The sequence below is a fragment of the Alligator mississippiensis genome, chromosome 8 (genome assembly GCF_030867095.1).
Source record: "Alligator mississippiensis isolate rAllMis1 chromosome 8, rAllMis1, whole genome shotgun sequence".
Taxonomy (NCBI): Eukaryota; Metazoa; Chordata; order Crocodylia; family Alligatoridae; genus Alligator; species Alligator mississippiensis.
The window spans coordinates 37092612-37117264 of NC_081831.1; the positions used below are offsets into that span (position 1 = coordinate 37092612).

The window sequence follows — 24653 nt, forward strand, 5'->3', positions numbered from 1 at the left end:
TATGTCTTTATAATGGGCTGCAATGGTACTGGATGGGATGCGAAGCACACTGCATTTATACAGCCACAAAACTGCATTTGAGAAGGGCTTCCAACATGTGGTGGCTGTATACGGACTTAACAAAGGAGGCCTGGGCACTCTGATAACAGCAACAGGAAAAGAGCCAGGAGCGGATGTAATAGGGGTTGGAGAGAGAAGTCCTTACAATGGCCTTGCACCAGAGGCACCGCCAGTCCTGCAGCCTCCGGACACTCCCACAGGTCCTGTCACACACAGCGCACCGAGCACTCACGGGCAGGTTCCCCTCCAGCCACTGATGGGGCATGGCCACCTGCAGAGAGAGGGACAATGGGTCAACAGGGGCAAAGAAACTGCCTGGCTCACAGTTCCAAGAGAGCACCCTCTGGACACTAAATCACCAGCCAGAAACTCAGGAGCTTGATTCCTAGTTCTGTCACCAGTCTGCCAGCAGGGCTGGATTAATGCATAGGCAAACTAGGTACGTGACTAGGGTCCTAAGTGAAGAAGGGGCCCAGCTGTGCTTATTTTACATATTATAATTATCGAGCAGGAAAAAGTAATAAGTATACAGTATTAAGTAGGGGCCCACAAGTTTGTTTGCCTAGGGCCCACTAAAGGGTTAATCCAGCCCTGCCTGCCAGGCTACTTTGGGCACATCACTTTACCTCTATACCTCAGTGTCTCCACTGAGGAAAACAACAAGAGGCAGAAAGATGACCCTTGGATCCTGCAGAGTAGGCCTAAGCCAGAGAACCCTTTGCAGAGTGCTCTGAGGTTTTCAGTGAAGGGTTCAACAAGAGCTGCAGGGTTCTTGCATAGACATGCCCCCTCAGTATCATAGGCCCCACTGTGACATACTGCATCTGCAGATGTTGGGGTGGGGAGAGAGGAAACTTTCCTTTGTAAAGGATTTGAGTTTTCAGCATTGCTTTCACTGAACCAGTCTTGCACCTGTAACTACTTTGCAGGTAATTCCACTGGTTGAAAGTAACCAAAGAAAGTCAGCTGCACCTGCAATGACTATCTTTCCCAGCTAGGCTTGCCCAGTCTAATCCCTCATAATTCTATCCCCACCTGCACAGGCCACTGAGTTGAAACCAAGATACCCAGTAGTCTCTGCAGAAGAGATCCCTCCATCTAGTTCAAGGAGCATCAAGGATGAGCAGCTGATGATCACCATCTTTTCATCAAGGAAGGGAAGGCAAGAAACTTTAGATGTGTGCTACTCCCACCCTGTATAAACCATACTGCCCTGCCTGAGGTCTCTAGGGAGAGATAATTCAGCAGTATCTGAGTTGCCTTCCTCCTCGGAGCCCAGCACTTTGGGAACAGGGTGTCACTGGCAGCCAGGGCAAAGCAAGCAAGTCCTTGAACAGAGAACTCCAATCTGGAAGGGTTTCACAACAGCACAAGTGCCAGCGCTGTATAGGTCCCCCCACCTCCCTGCCAGCATGACACTGCCCATGAGCTTGCATGCTGGATGAGGCCATGTTCAACATGCCCAGCCTGGATTCACTAAGCACAGGCTGCTCTCTGAGGGCTCTTGGCACAGCAGGCTGACGCAATGCTTTTAATCTGCTTGTCTACTGGATCTGCTTTGTCCTGTTTTATGAGGGACCAATGCCAGAATGTTGGAGAAGTGCCAAGCAAATACTCTGAGTAGGAAACAGAGCTTTGCTGCTGACTAAGGGAATACAAGTCCTTGAGGCTTGACCAGCCATGGCTCTATTATTCCTCTCCACTATCACGGGTGCCAAGGTTCACTCTGTGCTCCTCACTGGCATGGAAGCATCATCCCACATGTATCCTCCCTGTCTATACAGGGGTTTGGCTCAGTCAAGGTTGAAGTACAGGCCCGGAAGGAAGGGTGGGTACCACCCTTACCAAGCAGCTTAGGGCAGGGGTTTGTTCCCTTGAGGCTGAGAGAGTTACTGCTGATAAGTGAGCATCTCTGAACTGTATTTAAGTTTTCCTCACTCTGCTCAAACACTTAGAGGGGATGGTGCTTGGAGATGGCCAATAGGATTTGATCAATATGGAAATAAAGATGGCTTACGGAACAGGGCATTTCATCCTTCCTCTGTTGGGGTGATTCCCTACAGTATATTCTCTTCATCTCAATCCACCCTGTTCCCAACCCATGGACCTCCCAAAGAGGTGGCTCCTCTCATTACGGAATCATTCCCAATCCTGAACCAGGTTCTTCTCTCACTAAACCTGACTACAGTACAGTTGTTACTCCCGATTTGTACCCAGGTAACTGAAAGGATTTGGTCACTTTAGCCTAACTTCCTCAGTTCAGTTCCCTCCAATATCCTGCAGTTTTACCCACTCAAACAGGCCTCAGCATGCACACGGAGGCTGTGGCTGAAAGCATTTGGCCCTCAGTTTTGAAGAGAGTTTGCTGACACGGTACCTAGCCATGAAGATTCTTGCTCACATGCAATTGTACCAGCTTTGTGGAGGGCTGTGAGGGCAGCCCCCTTCCTGGCACAGGGTAGCGAAGGGGAGGAGAAGGTGCTTACCCCATCTTCATCCTCAATAATTTCATTTCCTATGGAGGCCAGTGTTGTCCACTTGCAGTTGTTGGTGGCTCTCACAGCACAGCGCTTGTGGGCCTTGAACTTACAAACTAGAAGGAAGAGAAATGGAAATTTCAGGCAAGAGTAATGGGTTCCTTTAGGCACACAGTTTGCACTGCTCAAGAATCTATTAGGTCCTTTGAGTTTGATCCTGTTTCCTTTGAGGACACTGGACATTGACTACAAGACCACAGGAGGCTGCCCATCATGATCACCTAATAGCACAGGTACCAGATTCCTAGCATGGACATCAGCACCCATTCCAACAACATCCCCCATCCTACAGAGTGCCTTGCATCAACTTCTGACACAGCTGGTCCTAGACCCCCTCAGAGGCAAGATACTAGAGCAGCGGTTCTAAGTCTTTTTGGACTTGAGGCATCCCTCACACCTTGCAGCACCCTTCAAAGGTTCTCAAAGCACCCCTGGTTGAGAATCACTGTAGTAGTGTCAGGACCCCTAGCCAAACCAGTCCAGCAATTCTTATTTTCTCGCCATTCATGCCCCTACTTCTCTCTCAAATTCCACCCTTCTGACTTGTTTAGCACCTTGGTTTAGCTTCAGCTATCCTTGGGTTCCTGCCTGCCAGGCAAGTAGCCAGGAGCTGGCCACACCTGAGCTAGTCAGTTAGGTTTTGGCAAGAATTCCCTACCCTGTTTACTTCCAAGTCAGACCCACCTTCCCACCCCCCACTCCTAGCTTTGCCTGTTAAACAGGAAGCAGCTGAGTGCATACCTTCACAGGAGAGGCCATGGGAGGTGACCCCAGACAGGGCTTCCCGGCACACGTTGCAGAAGGTGGGCCGGGCATGGGAGCAAGCGTACCAGTTGTGCATGCCAGAGAAGTGCTCCATGTTGAATTGCGTGGCCTGCAAGATCAAGCAGAATGGAAATGCATCCAGAGGTGAGACAGAAAAGCAGCACAGCCAGGAGACCAAACCCAGGGGAAAATGGTGACTCCCCACTCTTGACAGCCAATGGAGGGCCCAGGGTGGCTGAGACAATGAGCCTTTGCTCTGTACTAGCTTGCCACCTTACAGCTACAGTCACCACAGAAATGGGGAGCACTGTAGTATCATGGGAACAGAGAGGGCAATGGAAGGCCAGATATGCCCAGCTGGTGAACACCCTGCCTGGTTAGCTTCAGGGCCTAAGAATGACACAGGGATCTTTCCTCTTCTAAGTCACTTGCTCAAAGACCAGCTGAGCAGGTACAACCCTGATTTCTTTTCCCAAAGACACAAGTGAGTCATGGAGATTCCCAGCCTAGATTTGGGGGACAAGAATCTAAATGGCAAAACCATTCCCATCACAGACACCCTCCTCAACAATCTCAGCAGAGTCAGCCACCATCTGAATTACTTCACTACTGGTGCATTAACAATTCCAAAAGACAAGGGGACCATGCAAGGGTTTTGACATTTGTCTTCTCATGCATTGGGGTGGGATGGTGTCCGTGACCCTATCAGAATGCCAGGATGGCAGCTCCCAATGGCATGTTGAATTAGGATGTTGAATATGCACTCCAGCCAATGACTCTTCTCCAGAAGAAAATGTAGCAATGGGCCCAACCTGAAGATTGTACCAGGAATTCCTCCTTATAAACAACCATCCTCTAATGCAGTGGTCACCAACCAGTTGATCTCGATTGACTGGTTGATCATGGAGCCTCCGACAGTCAATCTGTCAGAAGCTCCACGACTGGGAGCAGCAGAACACGTGTGGCTGGGCTGAGCCATGCCCCCTGCCACCCAGGCTGGGCTAAGTGAGTGGGGTCAGATCCCAGGCAGCTTGTCCGGGAGGCGGGAGGGCAGGGGAGGCGTGGTAGATCCTGGGGTGTCAAAAAGTGATCTTCACCATAAAAATGTTGGAAACCACTGCTCTAGTGTCTGAAGGCCAGCTGAGCTTTGGGTTTGGCAGAGTGACTGCAGGGAGTCATGTATCCCCCCTAGGTCTCTAGTCTCTTTTAGTCCTCATTCATAACAGAGACACATATCTTCAACATCTGGTACCTTGTCTCCTCTCCCATCTACTCCCCCATGTTTCTGACCCTTTTCCCAAGCTCCCCTCTGCTCCCCAGCCTCCTCCCAATCTCAAACCTGTCTAAGGTTTTATTTCATTACATTTCAAGTGTCACTTTCTTCAGGGTCTGGTCATGAAGGAGACCCCTACATGCACTACAACTGTCTATGAGTCATTGCCATTAATAGGATCATATCTTCCACAGAATGTTATGAGCCAAAGATCACTCACTGCACTGTTACTGAACAGTCTTGTTCCCACTGACCTGAAGAGGGAGGATCTAAGCTGGCATTCGCACAAGACGGGCACACAGCAGTAACTGGAAGCCTCCAGCAAGTAAGACAGGGAGACGCACAGATCCACGGACATAGTAAGGACACGGAGCCAGCTGCTAGGGGTCCCGCCCCGGTGGCACCACCTACCCTGGGCTCCTCTGAGGCCTCCACCCATATGGAGCTCATGGTGGGGGCGGCCTGGCGGGGACCCACATGCCTGTGGTGGAGACGGGTCTGGCGGCTCCCTCGCCTGCCCCTCCTGTGCCCAACTTCGGACTCTGGAGGAGCAGGTGAGGGAGCTGAGGCTGAGGTGAGCAGACTACAGGAGATCAGGGCTGCAGAGGACGAGACTGACACCTATTTCAGTTCACTGCAGGACCAGTTGTCCTGCGTACAGACCCCCCAGGAGAAACACACAGCAGAGGAGTGGCAGAAGGTGCCCACCAGACCCAAGGCTGCTCGGGCTAGCGTGGTGAATGCTCCCCAGATACAACTTGGGAGCAGATACGAGGCTCTGGCAGCCTTGGAGGAGAAAGACAAAGAGGATGTCTCCGGGGGGGACGGTGCCACTCCACGCAAGACAGACAGCGCAGAGAGGCAGCACCAGAAGGAAGAAACACTGGGTCCTCGTCATCAGAGATTCCATCCTGAGGAGAACAGAGGGTCCCATCTGCCGACCTGACCCTATGGCATGGGAGGTCTGCTACCTGCCTGGGGCTCAGATTCAGGATGTCAGAGAGAATCCTGGCCTTCATTTGACCCTCAGACCAGTACCCCATGGTCCCAATCAACGTGAGAACAAACGACGTGGCCAGGGGCAACCCAGACCGCATCATGAAGGACTACAAGGCCTTGGGGGCCAAGCTCAAGGAGACTGGGGCACAGGTGGTATTCTCCTCTATTCTCCTGGTAAGGAGATGTGGACGGCGTCACGAGGCCTGCATCAATGAGGTCAACCAGAGGCTTCGGAGTTGGTGCCACCAGGCAGGCCTCAGGTTCCTGGACAACGACCCACATTTTCACACAGGGGGCATGCTCAGGTGGGATGGGCTTCATCTCTCCCCTAAAAGCAAGCATGTCTTCTCTTCCAGGTTGGCTGATCTCATACAGCGTGCTTTAAACTAGCTTTGTTGGAGGATGGAGCCACAGGAGGACACCTCCCAGCCAAGATGGGTGACGAGCACAAGAAGTACCCAGGTAAGTGGCAAGGGTCCAGATAGTCCTAGGAAATGGCGGGGGGGGGGGGGAAAGGGGGTGTGTGTGCATGCACCGACAGGAGGCCTTAAATGCCTTTACTCTAATGCTCATAGTATGGGGAATACGCAGGAACTCGCCCTCTGGATAGCTAGTACAAACCCAGACATAGTAGGGCTCACTGAAACCTTGTGGGATTCAACTTATGATTGGGCAGTAAACATTAGGGGCTACTCACAGAACAGGGAGGAAAGGCGGTTGTGTGGCACTCTACATCAAAGAGCAACAAACATCCTCAAATAACAGGATGGGGTCAGAGGAGGGGCAGGCTGAAGTGCTCTGGGTCAGAATACATGGGGGTCGCAGGGAAAGGGACTTAACGGTGAGGGTCTACTACAGACCACCCAACCAGGGGGAAGAGCTGGACAGGGAATTTTCGGGTCAGCTCGCGGAGGAGACCACCCAACCAGGGGGAAGAGCTGGACAGGGAATTTTCGGGTCAGCTCGCGGAGGCAGTTAAGTCAAGGGATGTGGTCATCATGGGTGATCTAAACTAACTGGACATTTGCTGGGAGGAGCAGTTAGCCAGGTCGGACCACTCACATAGGTTCCTTGCTGAGATACAAGACCTCCACCTAACCCAGGAAGTGCACAGTCCCACCAGGGGAAATGCCCTGCTGGACCTGGTCCTGGCCACAGGCAACAATCTGGTGAGGGGACTCCAGGTCCTCGGCCACCTTGGCGATAGCAATCATCGCCTGCTGGAATTCACCATCCAGCGCAGGGTGTCAAGGGCCTGCAGCAAGGCAGTAGCCCTTGACTTCAGGAGGGCCAACTTCAACAAGTTGAGGAGATTGGTAGGAGAGGCATTGCGGTCCCAGAGAGTAGGGGAACTAGGTGTCCAAGACAAGTGGTCATTCCTTAAGATGATCCTCTGAGCCCAAGGGGTGACAGTCCCAACACGAGTCAAAGGGGGCAAGAGTGCTCAAAAGCTCCCTTGGCTCACCAAAGGCATTCAGGAACATCTGAAAGGGGGCTATCACCAAACAGGATTATATCTCCATAGCAAGAGTCTGTAGGGAGGCTGTTAGGAAGGCTAAGGCAGAGACGGAACTAGGGCTAGCAACAAGGATCAAGGACAAGAAAAACTCCTTTCTTAAATACATAGGGAGTAAAAAGAAGGCACCAGGCAATGTGGGGCTCCTACAGGATACACCTGGCAATCTGGTGGTTGCACCAGATGAAAAAGCAGACCTTTTTAACAAATTCTTTGCCTCCATTTTTCTGAGTCGGGACCAGGACTTCTCCCCCACCAGGATTCAGGACAGACTCAGAAGCGACTTCGCCAGGCCTAGGGTCAGGGAGGACTGAGTTAGGGAACTTCTGGAGGGGCTGGACATGTTCAAATCAGCAGTTCCAGATGTTCTCCACCCTAGGGTGCTGAGGGAATTGGCAGGGGTCATTGCGGGGCCCCTGGCACAGCTTTACAAGCACTCGTGGTGCTCTGGCCAGGCACCAGAAGACTGGAAGAAGGCCAATGTGGTCCCTATCTTCAAAAAAGGGAGGAGGGAGGACCCAGGCAACTATAGGCCTGTTAGTCTTACTTCGGTCCTGGGAAGCTCTTTGAAAAAATTATCCAGGAGCACATCTGGAAGGGACCAGCAGAGGGGAAGATGCTCAAGGGCAACCAGCATGGGTCGTTAAGGGCAGGTCCTGTCAGACCAACCTGATAGCCTTCTACCATAAGGTTACGAAATCATTGGATGCAGGTGTCGCAGTGGATGTAGTCTTTCTGGACTTCAGGAAGGCCTTTGACAATGGCTCCCACCCCATTCTCATTAAAAAGCTACGACTGTAGCATTGATGCCTACACAGTCAGATGGATTGCAAATTTGCTAAGGGGTCACACCCAGAGAGTGGTGGTGGATGGGTCATATTAGACCTGGAGGGAGGTGGACAGTGGAGTCCCCCAGGGCTTGGTCCTCGGGCCCATATTGTTCAATTTCTTTATCAGCGACTTGGACAAGGAGGTGAAAAGCACCCTGTTCAAATTTGCTGACAATACCAAGATTTGGGGTGAGGTGGGCAAGCTAGAAGGGAGGGACAGGCTACAACTGAACCTGGACAGGTTACAGGGGTAGCCGAATGAGAATAGTATGGGAATCAATACTGACAAGTGCAGAGTGCTGCACTTGGGCAGGAAGAACCAGCAGCATACCTATAGGCTGAGGAACTCCCTTCTCGAAAGTACGGTTGCAAAAAGAGATCTTGGAATCATTATTGATTCTAATATGAACATGGGCCGCCAATGTGAGGACGCGGTCAGCAAAGCTAACCACACCTTGTCATGTATCCAGCAGATGCAAGAAGCTGCCATCACCTGGTCTGCCTAGAAAGGCAGTCCAGCTGTGCAGCCACCCAGCAACTCCTGGAGTAACAAGGAACAATGGCCACAAGCTGATTGAGAGTAGTTTCAGGCTGGACATCAGGAGGCACTACTTCACAGTGGCCAGGATCTGGAACCAGCTTCCAAGGGTAGTGGTGCTGGCTCCTACCTTAGGGGTCTTTAAAAGGAGGCTTGATTACTACCTAGCTGGGGTCATATGAGCTTAACTTAGTGGAGGGACATATGAGCCCAGTATTCATTCCTGCCCAGGGCAGGGGGTCAGACTTGATGATCTGCTCAGGTCCCCTCCGACCATATATCTATGAATCTATGAAACCTCATGCGATTTCATTCCGTCCATAAATCTAGTCTGTCAAAAGTCATCCTGGATCTTTGCCCTATCCACTGATGTGCCCACATTTCCCCACAGCTTGGTATCATCCACAAACTTAATCGTTGCACTTTCCACTCCCTCATCCAAGTTGTTAAGGATTGAATAGCATGGGTCCAACCACCGATCCCTGAGGGACACCACTGGAGATGGCCCTCCAAGATAAGGCTATCCCAGAGATCACCACTCTCTGGGAGCAGCCTCTAAGCCAGTTGTCCACCCACCTCACTGTAGACTGGTCCAACCCAGTACTCTCCAGTTTGTTAGAGAGAATCCCTTGGGAGACAGAGTCAAAAGCTTTACTGAAGTCTACGTAGATGACTTCAACTTCGTGTCCCTCATCCAGATGGTTAGTTACCTGGTTGTAGAAGGACACAAGGTTCATCAGACATTATCTACCCTTGACAAAGCCGCGCTGGTTGCTTTTTAGCTCCCCATCCATTACCAGCTTGTAGTTGATGCCTTCCTTAACTAACTTTTCAAATATTTTACCCAGGACCGAGGTCAGACTGACCAGTCTGTAGTTTGTGGGGTCATCCCTCTTCCCTTTCTTAAAGACAGGCACCTCATTGGCCCTCTTCCAGTCATCCAGGACCACTCCCGAGTTCCATGACTCCTCAAACAGCTAAGCCAGTGGCTATAAGTTCACCCAGTTCTTTCAGGACTCTCAGGTGCAGGTCATCAGGCCCAGCAGACCTGAAAATGTCCAAGCATTGTAGAAGATCCCTCACCTATTCTGGGCTGATTTCATGTTACCTTCTCCCTGTTCCCTGGGCCTCTGGTCAGGTGAGCAGCCCCCGCTGGGTTTCAGGAATACCAACGCAAATTATGTATTTAGGAGTTCTAACTCCTAAATCGCAAAGCTTCCTCTCGTGCATGGATGACCTCTACCTGACTCAAGAAGTCTATGGGCCAACGAGAGGCAAAGCGCTGCTCGACCTGGTACTGGCTACTGGGGATGACCTAGTCGGCGACCTAGTGATCGATGGGAAGCTGTGACAGCAACCACCAGCTGATCACCTTCACCATCCGCCGAAAAGCTGGCAAGTCAGTCAGCAACACGGAAGTCCTTGACTTCAGGAAAGCCGACTTTGACAAGCTCAGGAGGCTTGCCAGTGAGGCCCTAAGGGACCATGACCACAGGGAGAGGGGAGTTCAAGAAGAGTGGTTGCTCCTCAAGGGAGCGATCCTCAATGCACAAACTAAGTCTATTCCATCTCGGAGGAAAGGCAGCAAGAGGGCACAGCAGCCCCCCTGGCTCTCCAGGGACCTAGCAGACCTCCTGAGGCTAAAAAGAAGGGCCTACAAAGGATGGGAGTCACCTCCAAGGAGGATTATTCTGCACTGGTCCAGTCCTGTAGGGAGCAGACCAGGAAAGCCAAGGCTGCAACTGAACTCCAACTAGCTTTGAGCATCAAGGACAATAAAAAGTCCTTTTTCAGATATGTGGGGAGCCGGAGGAAAAGCAGGGGCAACATTGGACCCCTGCTGAACCAGATGGGGCAACTGACAACTGACGCCCAGGAAAAAGCCAACCTATTAAATAGGTACTTTGCGTCGGTCTTTCATCAGTCCCATGGGACGCCCATGCCCGCTACGGGACAGGGAAGTCTGGGTGAGGGTGATCCCCTGCCCTCCATTAATGCTGACTTCGTGAAGGAACATCTTGAGAAGCTGGATACCTTCAAGTCAGCAGGCCCTGACAATCTTCACCCCAGGGTACTCAAGGAGCAGGCGAGCATCATAGCCCAGCCTCTAGCACAGATCTTTGAAAACTCTTGGCGCTCTGGTGAAGTGCCCGAAGACTGGAAGAAGGCCAATGTGGTGCCTATCTTCAAGAAAGGGAGGAAAGTGGATCTGGCTAACTATAGGCCCATCAGCCTGGCTTCTATCCCGGGGAAGATCTTAGAAAAGTTTATTAAAGAGGCCATCCTTAATGGACTGGCCGACGCCAACATCTTAAGGGATAGCCAGCACGGGTTTGTTGCGGGTAGGTCTTGCTTGACCAATCTCATTTCCTTCTACGACCAGGTGACCTATCACCTGGACAAGGGAGAAGAGATTGATGTCATATATCTTGACTTCAAAAAAGCCTTCGATCTGGTTTCCCATGATCACCTCTTGGAGAAACTGGCCAATTGTCGCCTTGGGTCCTTCACGATCCACTGGCTGGAAAACTGGCTCCGGGGTCGGACCCAGAGGGTAGTAATTGATGGAAGTCACTCATCATGGTGTCCTGTGACCAGTGGGGTCCCCCAAGGCTCTGTCCTTGGACCCATACTGTTCAACATCTTCATTAATGATGTGGACACTGGAGTCAGAAGCGGACTGGCCAAGTTCGCCAATGACACCAAACTTTGGGGCAAAGCATCCACACCAGAAGACAGGCGGGTGATCCAGGCTGACCTGGACAGGCTCAGCAAGTGGGCGGACGAGAATCTGATGGTGTTCAACACCAATAAACGCAAGGTTCTCCACCTTGGGAAGAAAAACCCGCAGCATCCTTATAGGCTCGGCAGTGCTATGTTGGCTAGCACTATGGAAGAAAGAGACTTGGGGGTCATCATTGACCACAAGATGAACATGAGCCTGCAGTGCGATGCTGCGGCTAGTAAAGCAACCAAAACGCTGGCTTGCATCCATAGATGCTTCTCAAACAAATCCCGGGACGTCATTCTCTCCTTGTACTCGGCCTTGGGCTGCCCCTGGTCATCATATCTCTAATGCTAGCTGCCTTTGTCAGTTCTCTTAAGAATGAGCAATTGCTCGCCGCCTTTTGGGAGGGAGGCCTGTCATAAACGTCCACCATCAGGTCTCCTTTTCCTGGTCCCCCTTGTAGCCTGACCCAGAGGGTCTCAAGGGCCCCTTCCCTTCTGTCAAAGGTGACCTGCAGGGAGGGGTACTGCTCTTTCACATAGAGGGCCACACCTCCTCCCTTCTTCCCAATCCGATCCTTCCTATAAAGTCTGTAACATTCAATATTTACTGCCCAGTCATGTGCATTATCCCACCACGTCTCTGTCAACCCAATCAAGTCAAATTCCTCATCAGCCAGAAGGAGTGCCAATTCCTCCTGTTTATTTCCCATACTTCTGGCATTCCCATAAAGGTATCTGAGCTCTCCCCTAGTCATCTCAGGTTTTCTGTCACAATGTCTTTGCCTCAAAATGTCAGTACCCATCTGGACATCCATTGTTTGAATGCCCTGCCATGTGTCATTGTGGCTAGTGGATTCTGCTTCAGCAGTGGAACATTCTCCTCAGCCCCCAGATATGCCTAGTTTAAAGCTCTCCTCAACAAATCAGCAACTCTCGTGGCAAAGAGCCTCTTCCCTCTGCTTGCGTGATGAATACTGTCCCTTGCGCATAGGCTGCTATAGTTAAACTGCGTACCAAGGTCGAGGTATCCAAAGCCCACATGCTGACACCATCTTCTAAGCCTTCAGTTGACCTCCTTGATACACTCCTCCCTCCAACAGCTATGGCCCCGAACTAGGAGGATTGTGGAGAAGACAACTTGTGCTCCTAAGTCCTTGAGCTTTGCCTCCATGGTCCTGTAGTCATTCATGATCCTCCCAGGGCTACTTCTTGCTGTGTTGTTGGTGCCCACATGGACAAGGAGCATGGGGTAGTGGTTAGTAGGGCAAACCAGGGTTCAGCCCTAAGGCTCCATGACACTACTGCCACACAAATAATGCATGGAGCAATTATCTAACTGTTCACAAGCACATCTATTCAGAGTAAGTTCTCATTCAAGCATCTTACACCTAGCACACTAAGCCCCCCCTGCTTCATGACAATCTGTACCCCAGGCCTTTGAGGAAGGCAGCAGTGATCTCATTGTTCCCTGATGTTACTCGCCCACTCACAGGGCTGATTTGCCAGCTGGGTCTGCAGTAGGGATTCTGTGCCAACACTCACTTACCTCATTGATTTCCCACTTCTGGACCGATTTGAGGGCACCGATCCAGTCTTCCATCTCTTTCCGGTTCTCTGCACACAGGATGAGTTTTCGGAATGGTGTGATCACCTAGAGAAGAAAACTGCACTGCTGAGCCAGCTGCAAAGGCTGCAGAGGCTCCTGGCTGGGCTGTGAGACTCCAGTCAGTGCAACCCAGAACAAAATCCATATCACTCAGACAGAGTTGTCAGACACTTACACCCCCTATGGCTGTCAAACCTGGCAAGAGATCAGAGGTTTTTCACCCAACTCTAAGGAGCAAGGAGCACCATACTCATACTCTGTCCCAGGGAGGTACACAACCCAATTTTTACGTCTGATCCCTACTGACCCAGAGGGAGGCAGTCTGAGACACGGGTACAGTTCCCATTTGCTAACATTTCTTTCCTGATGCCATCCAGCCACAACCTGGAATTCTGTCCCACTGTACATTACACCTGTGTTACCAGCTACATCAGTGGTGCCCAACTTTTTTGCCCCATGGGCCAGGTGGACAGTACCTGGTCCATCCAGGCACTAGCAGGTAGGGCAGGCTCACCAGGGCCTGATTCGGCAGCAGAGAGGAGTGGGGGGTGTGGCCCAGCCCCAACTTGGCTGCACAGGGGAAAGGGGGCACAGCCCACCCTTAACCCCACTGTACAGGACTTGGGAATTTGGCAGCAGGGGAGAGGTAGCAGTACTAATTGTCACTGCTCTCCTGCCACCAAATTTCCTGACCCATGGAATACCCTGCAGGTTGGATACCATGACTCCATAGGCTCTATTTGGTCCGTCAGCTGGGGGTTGAACATCCCCAAGCTAAATTAAATTTGCTCCAGGGTCCAATCCTGCTCCTAATGAAGTCAGTGGCAAAACTCCCAATGACCTCAGTGAGTGCAGAATTGGCCCCTGGCAATGCAGTGGGTTGAGTACATCTCCTGTGCAACTCAGCTGATGCTTGGGGGTGAACTTTGCCAGTGGTTCCGAGTGGATCTGCTGCAGTTGGGGATGGCTGGGCACACTCTGGGTGTGACCTGTTCTAGGAAGACTTCCAGTGGAGAACAAGGTGGGAGTCCAGGCCTTGGAACCCATCAGAAGAGTCTGGGGGGCCCAGGATAAGGGTGTTCATTATGTGCAGATCAGGCTCATCCAGCAGTAGTCATCATTGGTGAAATTTACTCATCAGTTCAGAAGACAGACCCAAGGCTTGCATGCCACTTACACCCTACATGTCATAGGGATCAATGTCACTCAACAAGTGCTGCATGTCTCACAATTACTTGGCTTCCAGGCTCTCCCACCAAAAGGTGATGTTGGAAACGACATGGGGCATCTGGTTTGGAAGAGCAAGTCATCTCTTGTATCAGGGATCAACCAACCACAGGCTGCAAGCTGACTCTAAGAGACTGCTCTCACTACTGCTGTTTCAGTCTCATCTTTCACTCCTTTGCTACAGTTGGCATTTGGCTTTGTCCATGTAGAGAAGCTCTATGGTGGGCAACAGAACTCTACTTGTACCTTCAGTAGGCAACTCTAATAGCAGCCAGAGCTTTAGCTAAAGCCCACAGAAGTCAATGTGAGCATCTCCACTTACACAATCAAACCCAGTGACTGGCTGGCTGGTACCATCACTTACTGTGAAACTGTTGTTAATGTTCTTGGTGCTCGTCTCTGCCACACTGGCATCAGACAGGTCCACCTCATCAAAGATCAGTGACTGTGGGGAGGAAAAAGGAGAGGGTGAACAAGCAGGAGTATCAGCAATTGGACCAGAAGACTAAGAAGGTATTTACAGGGGGCCTCACTGTACCTCAAGCTAAGAACCTAGAAATCATAAATAAGGGAACTTCCCTTTCTCCTAATGCTGGGAAAACTGACATGGGGGCTGAGCGGCCCTTCTGACTTAGGGGGTCCCCAAGCAGCCAGAAGATAAAACTCAGGTCATTTTCTAGACCATTGAGCCCAAGCAGGTTATACTGGCTAATCAACATCTCTGCCAGGGGAATATTGTCTCTGAGGAGCCAGTTTTGGAGAATGCTAATTAAATGCTATATGACTATGGCCTGAGGGGGAACAATCTTCTTGAGGAGGTCCCAAAAACATTCTTAAGGAACATAAGGAATCTATGAGGTAAGTCTTGTGATATATCCCTGGCCAAAGCAAAAGGGATTCAAGAGTTACAGTAAATGGATGTTCCTCAAGAGAAGGCAGTGGTTCCTGGGGAAGGGACTGGATCAGGACAGGTAACCTAAATACCTATTCAACACCTGAAGAAGCAAGAACACAAAAAAAGGGATGCCATAGATCAATGAATCTCGAAAGTTTTGATATACAAAGTTTTACCTTGGGGTGAACCCCAATTGTACCTTCATTTCTACAGAGCAGGGACGGGAGGCAGAGACCAGGTCTTCACTACAATTTTTTGCTAGCATTTCCTGAAGGAGGTTGTTGCCTATAAAAGCTCATGCCTCTCTGAACTACTTAGTCTCTAAAGCACCACCTGTTCTATCTTATACCAAGTACAGCTATGTCCTCTAGGAATATGGAAGGAGGGACTCATACCCTGACAACAGCACTGCAATGCGAGCAAAACTCAGTGGGGCTGCAACTACACCAAGAGAGCAATGCTTTTGTCAGCTTAGTCCATGTTGTTTGTAGAGACAGTACATTTACCCCTGCAGAAAAGCACCTGTCTGCATATGCTGCATCTTCACCAAGGGGCTTTGCCAATAGAGGTGCCCTATACTGTAGTGCCAGAAATCCAGAGAGGACTGGACTGTGCTAGTAAATCAGTTGCAGTCAAGAACAAACTGGCAGCTCTCAGCTCCCAAGCTGGCACAACTTCCAAGCTTGCTGTACACTCATCTCTGATGGTCTGGCAAGTCACTAGCACGAGGCCTGTTGTAGCTGGGAATGCTACACACAGTTTTCCCAATCCTTTTAAACTACAGAAGGCATTCAGCCTGGTTAAGTGAGAGGTGATGCACATGGCAAAAATGGTCCAACCTTCCTGAGCAGGCTGGTGGCTCCAAAAAAATCACTGTTGATCCCACTATCATATACATCCCTTAGTGGGAGGGAATGTCAGAGGAATAGTGCTGAGTGATTTGCTCAGTCACTCCTCTGATGCAGCCCAGAACCCCATGTTAGTTCTCACAGCAGTTCAGAGGCACCACACAGACAGGTACAACCATTTGCAGGGCACTCCCAGGAGCTGAAAACCAGCTGCACATACTTGAGAGAGCAAACAGGAACCAGAACACTGTTAGTCATGACCCAAAAAGGCATAGCTCATAGGTGAAATCTGCTATAGATGGATAATCCATTAGCATCAGCTCTCAGAGATGCTTTCATGATGACCTCAGGGCTCTCCCTCCTGAGGAAGTAAGCAAGCCTATCATTCCAGTGAATGATGGATCGCTCACCTGGGAAGAAAATGAGCAAAAGACAAGAGAGGCTGGATGCTATCAGTGTACACAAATGGTTTTACAAAGGATCTATCAGGCTGTAGTACAGTCCCTTTTCTTAACGGAGAGGGAGAATCTATTGCATCACCAAGCAGAGGCTCAAAGAAAAAAAATGGAAGGAAGCCTCTCCAATACTGTTATGGGCAGTGTGAACTTTTGTAAGCAGTAACCTACTTTGCCAGGTGCTAGGAATAAAATCATTCATAACATTTGATGAAGTACGCTGTTGCCTATGAAAGTGTCCCTGAACCACTTAGCCTCTAAGGGGTCACCCTGCCTCATCTTCTGCCTAACTTCAGGTGAATACAGCTAACTGCCACTGTTTAGGGTGGGCTCTTCCAAGGTTTTAAAATCAGCCCAACTTTGCTCCCATTGATGTATCTGGAAGTGGAGTCAGGTCATTGACAAGTGCCTTTGAAACCCCTCATCCTTAAAAACTAGGCTGAGCCAAGGCCTGGAAAGTACACAGGAAGGATGATCCTACCTTGGACTATAGCCTACCTTGGACCACAGCCTTCCATCTCTGAATGCTTAGTTTTCCTGAGCCATCCTCTCTAGACAAGACCTGTTTTGTGTGCTAGAGAGGCTGGGAAATTTCTGTTTGCTGTACACCCATCTTCTGATGGGCTGGCAAGCGACTGACTGCTCCTGACATAGAAACTGGCATCTGTGACAGGAGAAGAACTGCCTCAGGGAGATCTGTCATTGGTGGCCACACTCTGACAATCTGTATTAATAAGGCAGGGTGTAGGTGTTTGAAGACAGAATGAACAAATTAACTTCCCTGTGAGCTGGCTGTAGGTTTCAGAGGCTTGCTAAGTGGGGATGCCGGCCTGTGTGCCTGTCTGTGTCCATGCATGCCCACATGTATGTGCAGGGGAAAAATGCTTCTAGTCCATTCAGAGTGTTTGTATGGCTTCTTAGCTCAGAAACAGCTGGCCCAGTAGGAGGGTAAAGATGACCCAGACCTCAGTGGCCTGGAAAGAAGTAAAAAGTAGCCCCCCCCCAGGTTTGACATCTGAGCACCCCAACTGGACGGCAGAGATCCAAGCTCCAGCACACTGGATTAGCAATGGAGTGTCCCCCAACTGCCACAGGGTTTGGGGTCCCCCGGAAAGCAAAAGGGATGCTCAGACTCTAGTGGCCTGGAAGGTGAGACCATAGATCACTGGTGAGAGTAAATGACCCCAATCCACACAGGACAAGAGAGTTCCAGCTCAAGGAGTGAGCCTTGGCTCTACAGCTCGTGCTTTTAGCTCTGGTGGCCCCTGATTCAATCCTTGCTGGGCCAGTCAAGACAGTAGCTGTCATATGTGCAGTTCCCATGGGCCCAAGGCATGTAAAAAGTCCCCTTCCCTCCCCATGCACTTGAGAACAGCTGGAAGCTATCCTACCTTGCAGTCCTTGGCATAATACAGTGTCCGCCCCCGCAGCTTGAAGTATCTCCTCTTCCACCTCTGGAAGGAGCTTGTCTGCTTCAGTAACAGCCCCTCCTTCACACTCTTCTGCAAAGAAAGCCCCAGAGACACTGTGAGTCATTCACACTTGCATCCTCCTCCAGCCCCAGGGGGTCCACAGCTCAGCCCCTGCATGCTCTGGACATGGGGTATACACAGACTGTTCCAGTCTAGAGCCTTGGTTAGGCCTGGCCACCCCATAACACAGCTATGGGGCTTCTGCAGACTACCAGGAAAAGGGTTAACATGCTGCATATCACAGCAGCGACCTGCCATTCTCATGCCCACACATGTAGCACTGGATCCTGAGCAAGTGCAACTTTGTAGAGTTCCGTGGAAGACAAGAGTTTTGCCCCTGCTGAAGGTCTGGCCTATTTAATGAACTGGGATCTTAAAGCGCCTGCACATTTCATTTATTCCAACACCTTTGACTCGATACAAGTGAAGGTGCGTGGGAACAGGAGGCGGGCCCCTTCCCGCGGCAACTGAATAAACCTGTGTGGCCCCTCTGTTTTTGGTACACACGGAGGAGGCCTGGAGGCCTTTCCCCCCTCCTTCTACACATGTGTATAGCTCCCATTATTATTCAGGGCGGCTGCACCCCTGCAGCGCTGGCAGAATAGGCCTAGAATAAGTGGAATAATAATGATCTCCCAGCAAGATTTCTAACCCTGCATCTCGCCTGTGAGCTGCTCTCAATAGCACAGAAAGCACTTTGAACAGCTCAGGGAGGGGCGTGGAGGGCAGTGAACACGGAGGGCACTTCAATTACGCATGTGTTGTTTTTAAATGCGTTGGGACATTAAGGATTCGATTAGATAACTGAGCTGCTGACTCTGGGACTGCAGAGACCAAAGCGTAGATGCTGCGGGCACTCCAGACTCATGTGCTCTTTTGCAGATCTGCTAGCCAACCTGTTCCCCCCCCCCCCCCCCCCCCCCCCCCCCCCAGTCCCGAGAGCAAAATGAACATTGCATTCTTGGGTTCCCCCAAGAAGGGCTTTGCATCTTTCCCACGCTCCACTTGGTTTGCAGTCAGTCTACACTGGATTTGCATGATTAGACATACCAGGCCCCATTCATAGATTTCATAGACATTTCAGGCTGGAAGGGACCCGGGAGGATCATCGAGTCCAGCCCCCTGCCCCAGGGGCAGGAAGTCAGCAGGGATCATAGGGGCTCAGCAAGATAAGCATCCAAATGTGTCTTGAAGGTGCTCAAAGTGGGTGCTTGAATTGCCTCCGGTGGCAGTCTATTTCAAACCTTGGGGGTTCAGACAGTAAAGAAGTTCTTCCTTATGTCCAGCCTGAATCGGTTGCAGAGGAGTTTGTGACTGTTCGATCTTGTCATCCCTTGGGGTGGTCTGGTGAACAAACATTCCACCAGATCCTGATAGCCACCCCTGATAAACTTATAGGTGGCCACCAGATCACCCCTGAGCCTGAGCTTTTCCAAGCTGAAGAGTACCATAGCTCTCAGCCTCTCATTGTAAGGTCTGTATTCCTGATCTCTGATCATGTGTGTGGCTCTCCTCTGCACTCTCTCAAGCTTCTCCACATCCTTTTTGAATTGTGGAGCCCAAAACTGAACACAGTACTCCAGCTGCGGCCTTACCAAGGCCGAGTACAATGGGAGAATGACGTCCCAGGATTTGCCTGAGAAGCATTTATGGATGCAAGCCAGCGTTTTGCTTGCTTTACTAGCTGCAGCATCACATTGACGGCTCATGTTCATCTTGTGGTCAATCATGACCCCCAAGTCCCTTTCATCTGTAAGTGCTAGCCAGCATAGCACTGCCAAGCCTATAAGCATGCTGCGCATTTTTCCTCCCGAAGTGGAGAACCTTGCATTTTTCGGTGTTGAACACCATCAGGTTCTCATTCGTCCATTTCATGAGCCTGCCAAGATCTGCCTGGATCACCCTCCTGTCCTCAGGTGTGGACGCTTTAACCCAGAGTTTGGTGTCTTCGGCAAACTTGGCCAGTCCGCTTCTGACACCAGTGTGTACATCATTGATGAAGATGTTAAACAGTATAGGCCCTAGGACAGAGCCTTGAGGGACCCCACTGGTCACCACACACCAATACGATTGGTTTCTGTCAACCACCACCCTCTGGGTCCTGCCATGGAGCCGATTCCCCAGCCAGCAGATTGTGGTGAGTCGAGGCCTCAGTTAGCCAGTTTTGCCAAGAGGTGATCATGAGATACCAGATCAAAGGCTTTTTTAAAGTCAAGATATATGACATCAATCTCTCCCCCCTTGTCCAGGTGACAGGTCACCTGGTCGTAAAGGGGCTAGTGTAAACTAGGTGCAACTCCCTTGACACCAGTGGGATGATGCTGGTAGAAGAAGACAGACTCAGGCCCCTCTTCTCCCTGCTCTGTACCTGTGCTGGCAGCATGAAAAGCTCACAGACATCTTTATTTACATGCTACCTGCCTTAGGCCAACATACCACATCCCCATAGCTGACAGTCTTGTCTGTGCATGAATAGAGACACTTCATTGTTCTGAGACATCAGAGTTGTCCTGAGATCAGGGAACTCCTGCATGTGCTGTAGTGCTTTTCTCATCTGGGACTACCAGGCTAGCAAAGGACAATACAGACACAGATCTGACCTGGCAGGATGCTTATGCAAGAACTACACAGCTGAGAGGGCACCGTAGCAAAGCAGCTAAAGCTGTTGCTACAGCTCTGGAGGTGTAAATTCAAGCCTTGCTCCAGACTCATGCCAGCAGCTCACCCTCTCACTCAGCTCTAAACTGCCAGCTGGTCCTCCAGGCTGAAGAGCCAAAGGCAGCCAGGCATGACAGCAGCATGCTGTTGGCTACAGAATGTCCATGCTACCCCAATGGACACCGGGGCTCAGGTGGCATGGTAACACATAACCTACAGTTCCACATAGAAGATGGACAGCATAGTACATTACAGACACCACAGAACTCCTCAGATAGGAAGAAGGCTAAAGTGGGCAGGATACTAGCCTGAGATCTCAGTTCAACATTTACCTCTGCCATAGACTCCATAAGCAACCTTAGGCAAATCATTCAGTCTCTCCGTGCCCCAGTTTCACATCTGTACAATGGGGATAACAGCACTACCCTGCCTCATAAGGCAACAGCATGAGGATAAATGCATTGGAAATTGGTAAAGAATTTAGATGCAAAATAATAGGGATCAATAAATGCCTTGAAAGAGAGGCTGGATGTAGAACAATATTGGGAGAGTTATAATTTCATAAACCAAAAGGCATTATTTCCTTTTTGAAAGCAAAGCTCATTTTAGGAAATGGAATGCAGAAAATACAGTTCATGCTGCTCTCTGCAGAAGCCCATTCTCTAGGTAAAATGCAACACCACAAACATCAAGCCATTAGTATGTTACACCTACTACTCCTGTATCTGTTCTAGATACTTGCACACTTTTGCTACAGAACTGCCAACTCAGTCTGTTCAGAAACCATTCCAAAAAGAAGAATCACAAGTTTCGTTGAAATACATTTTGGGTTCTTTTCTCTGCTTCTCATTACAGCCCTTAGGCTGCACACGGATCATGCTTTTCCCCAATTGCATGGGGTAAGAACCTTACTTTTTTTTTTTTTTATAATAAAATAAATAAAAGCCAAGAGACATGTATTCACATGAATCTAGGAGCAGGGAGTTTTAAGAAACAAAAGCAATAAGGTAAGATTCTGTAAAAACAATTGCAAAAGTTGGCAATGCTGTTGCTATCTTCTTTGCTATTCCAGCACCTAGTCTAGTGGTTATAATAACCAACCCAGTTTGAACAGACTATAAGCAAACTTAATTGGTTAGAGGAGTGGAAACAAGTGGTTCTCAACTTTTTTAGACTCAAGACACCCTATGTTAAACTTAAGGCACTCCTTGGAAAATTCCAGGTCTTAAGCTTTCACCATGTTTTGACTATGAAAAATAGTAGAGCAATTCTTCTGTTGTAAAAGCTCAGAAAGACCCCAACAGGTCGGAAAGTTTTTGACACTATGGATTCCTATTGGAAATCTTTGAGTTTACACTGTGCGTGGGTGTTTGCACACCTAACAGCGCTAATATAGCATGGCATCCTTGCATCACTCTTAAAAGGATCTCATGGAACCCAAGGATGCCATGGCACCTCAGCTGAAAAAAATCACTGATCTAAACAAAATACAACTTTGTGTATTAAATACTATTTTGTCTTCTGTTATATTTCATTTCAATTATGTACCACTATGTTGATGAAAACAACAAAGCTTCATCTGCAAAGACAGATTTAAGTAAAAATCTGACTGTTCATCTTTACATGAGTGCAGCATACAAGAATAAAAACTTCCTTTTATACAGTTTGTGAACCCCCATGTGGTGTTCACTGTGTTCTGTTAGATGCTAAAAGAAACAAGGTAAAGCAGTGGTCCTCAGCCCTTCTAGATCCAAGGCACCCCTCAGAAAAGGCCAGCTCTTAGTTTTTACTTGTTTTTGACCAAGGAAAAATAATAAAGCAATTTTTCTGTTGCAAAGAACTCAGAAAGACCACAACAGGTCAGAATGGTTTTACACTATGAATTCCTGTTTGAAATCTCCGTGTTAATCCTGTGAATCATGTTTGCACCCCTAATAGTGCTAACACTGCATAACACCCTTGAAAAGATCAAGGCACCCCAGGGTGCCATACTACCCTAGCTGAGAATCACTAAGCTAGGGTGTGTAGCTAAGCCTTACAAGTTTGCATGAATTTAATAAACATGGTTATACCAGGCCGTTGTTTCCATGTGGTTTCTTCATACTGGTTTTCTTAAAGAGCAAGAAAAGACAATGATATGAGAAGAACAGAACTCGGGATTACATCCTATCTGCCATGTTTCAGCCCTGTCTTGTTCAGGGTTTAGCCTCTGACCTTGAGTTTGGAGGTCAGTCACATTGGTTCAGTAACAGAAAAGTTTCTTCTATTCTGTGAACTGTTTTTGTGATTTTCTGCCGGGCAGCTTTTGTTGCTAATTAGACCAAACTAAATTTCCAAGTCTGCTACTGTATCATCATCAGCTCACGATCAATCAAATTCTCTGGAAAGTCCTGCAATTGCTATGTGAGTTTAGCACCCCACTGGAGTCCCTTGATACGTGAAACAAGTGCTATGTTTCAAAGTCATCCTCCTGCTCAGTGTAAATTGTAGCATACTTGTGTGCCCCTTGAATAAAAACACACTCACCATCCCCCAGCGAGTTCCACTGAGTGCCAACAGGAAGCATCAATCCCATTATTTCTGTCAACCAATTGTGAAGCTCACAATGGTTGTGGAAGAATTTTTGAACTTCCATCATGAGATGCATTAAGTTCCAGCTCTTTCTAAGGGAGGTTTAAATACTCTGCTTAGTAAGCCAGGAGCTTACAATAATAACAACTAGGAAGATCTCTAATCTTTTTCATGTTATTTTCATTGACTGAGCAAATGGCACAGGTCCCATTGTCCTCTCCTCCACATTCTGGGACAGCATTATCAGCAACTCGGACAGCTTTATTTGCAAATGCAGACTCAACAGTGTTTAGCAAGAATGCAACTCTCCCTTGAATGGCTGCTTGTGGCTATTATTGGACCTTTCCTCAGGTTTAATCAGACACCTTACATGAACACATTGATTTGTTACAGTTCTTCCTTAACAGTTTCTCACCATTTCTTCATTCACAATTGGCAGTGGACTTGCGAGATTAAATCTATCTGGAGGAGTATATATAAGGCAAAGTGCTTCAATCATTCCAGAAATTGCTTGTTTTGTGCTACACCAAAGGCAGCACCAATGAGCAAAAGAAGTCTACAACTTTCTTAAGCTCAAATTCTTGTTTTGTTCTTTGTGGGCCAATCATCATCCAACAAAGGCTTAGTGGGGGATCCCTGCTATACACCAATGCAAGGAATTAAGGGGGACACAAAGTCTGTTATTCTTTTTACAAGGGTTGTCCACATCACTAGATTATGTAGGAGGGACAGTAGCTTCCACTGGGCTGCTTTTGCTCTCCATCCTCATGCACTGCTGAGTGGCTATGCATATAGGTACAGAGTAGGTGGTACACTGGAACCACACAAAGGGTTGCAGCAGATTACATCCCCCGCCAACAAATGGGGAAACAAGCAATTTGATTGACTGATACTCTAGTGACAGGCCTGCTCTAGGAAGAGCCGTGTTCTTCCTCTGACTGGACTGAGAGGTTGCAATCCAGCTGAAGTGAAATGATACATATTGCAGATCACAGCCTAGGGCAGGGGTGGGCAAAATACAGCCTGCAGGCCGCATTCGGCCTGCGAGGCCATTCTATCCAGCCCGCGGGGCCCCTAAAAATTTTTAGAAAATTCTATCCAGCCCGTGGGGCCAGTGTCGGCCGGGACCCTGTGCTCCTGCCACTCTGCTCTGGGCCCTGCCAGCAGTGGCCCCGGGACACTGGCATGGGCCCCATGCTCCCGCTGGCTTCTGCACCTGCTCACTCCCAGTGCCCCACAGTACAAGCAGGGGGCAGCGCACAGCCCCGATCCCCTGCTCACCAGCAGAGAGGAAGCTGGTACTGAGCGCCGGGAAAAGTGGCCCCTCATCTGCCCCATGGCCGGCGCTCCCTGCTGCAGGTGCTTGCAGCCCATGAGGGGCTGTCTAGAGCAGGCACAGGCAGCCCCAGGCGAGCTGCAAGCGGCTACAGTGCAGGATGCCGGCCACAGGGCGAGCAAGGGGCTGCTTTTCCCCCCACTCAGCACTAGTTTGTAACCCAGCCCACTGCCAGCCTGGGCTCCATGCCAGCTCCAGGCTTGCCCAGCTGCGGCCCTGCCACTTGCCACGCAGGGCAGTGTTGGCTGCTGCTGGTTGCCCAGAGCTCGTGCGCTGGGCAGCCCAGAGGCAGCAGTGGCAAACAGCCCCCGATGTGGCAAGCAGGCGGGGGGGCAGG

At 49.7% G+C, this 24653-nt stretch overlaps 1 protein-coding gene across 5 annotated transcripts in view; it reads right to left on the reverse strand.

The window, feature by feature from the left end:
* The window catches only part of DGKK (diacylglycerol kinase kappa), a 149625-nt gene that overhangs the window by 55428 nt on the left and 69544 nt on the right, over nucleotides 1-24653 (reverse strand). For all 5 annotated transcript variants that reach the window (XM_019481919.2, XM_019481917.2, XM_059732650.1 and 2 more), the window contains exons 2-7: nucleotides 17671-17781; nucleotides 14446-14526; nucleotides 12795-12899; nucleotides 3339-3471; nucleotides 2547-2653; nucleotides 206-331 (exon numbers count right to left, since the gene is read on the reverse strand). In XM_019481919.2, coding sequence (XP_019337464.1) covers nucleotides 206-331; nucleotides 2547-2653; nucleotides 3339-3471; nucleotides 12795-12899; nucleotides 14446-14526; nucleotides 17671-17781 — 663 coding nt within the window. The remainder of the gene's footprint in view (nucleotides 1-205; nucleotides 332-2546; nucleotides 2654-3338; nucleotides 3472-12794; nucleotides 12900-14445; nucleotides 14527-17670; nucleotides 17782-24653) is intronic.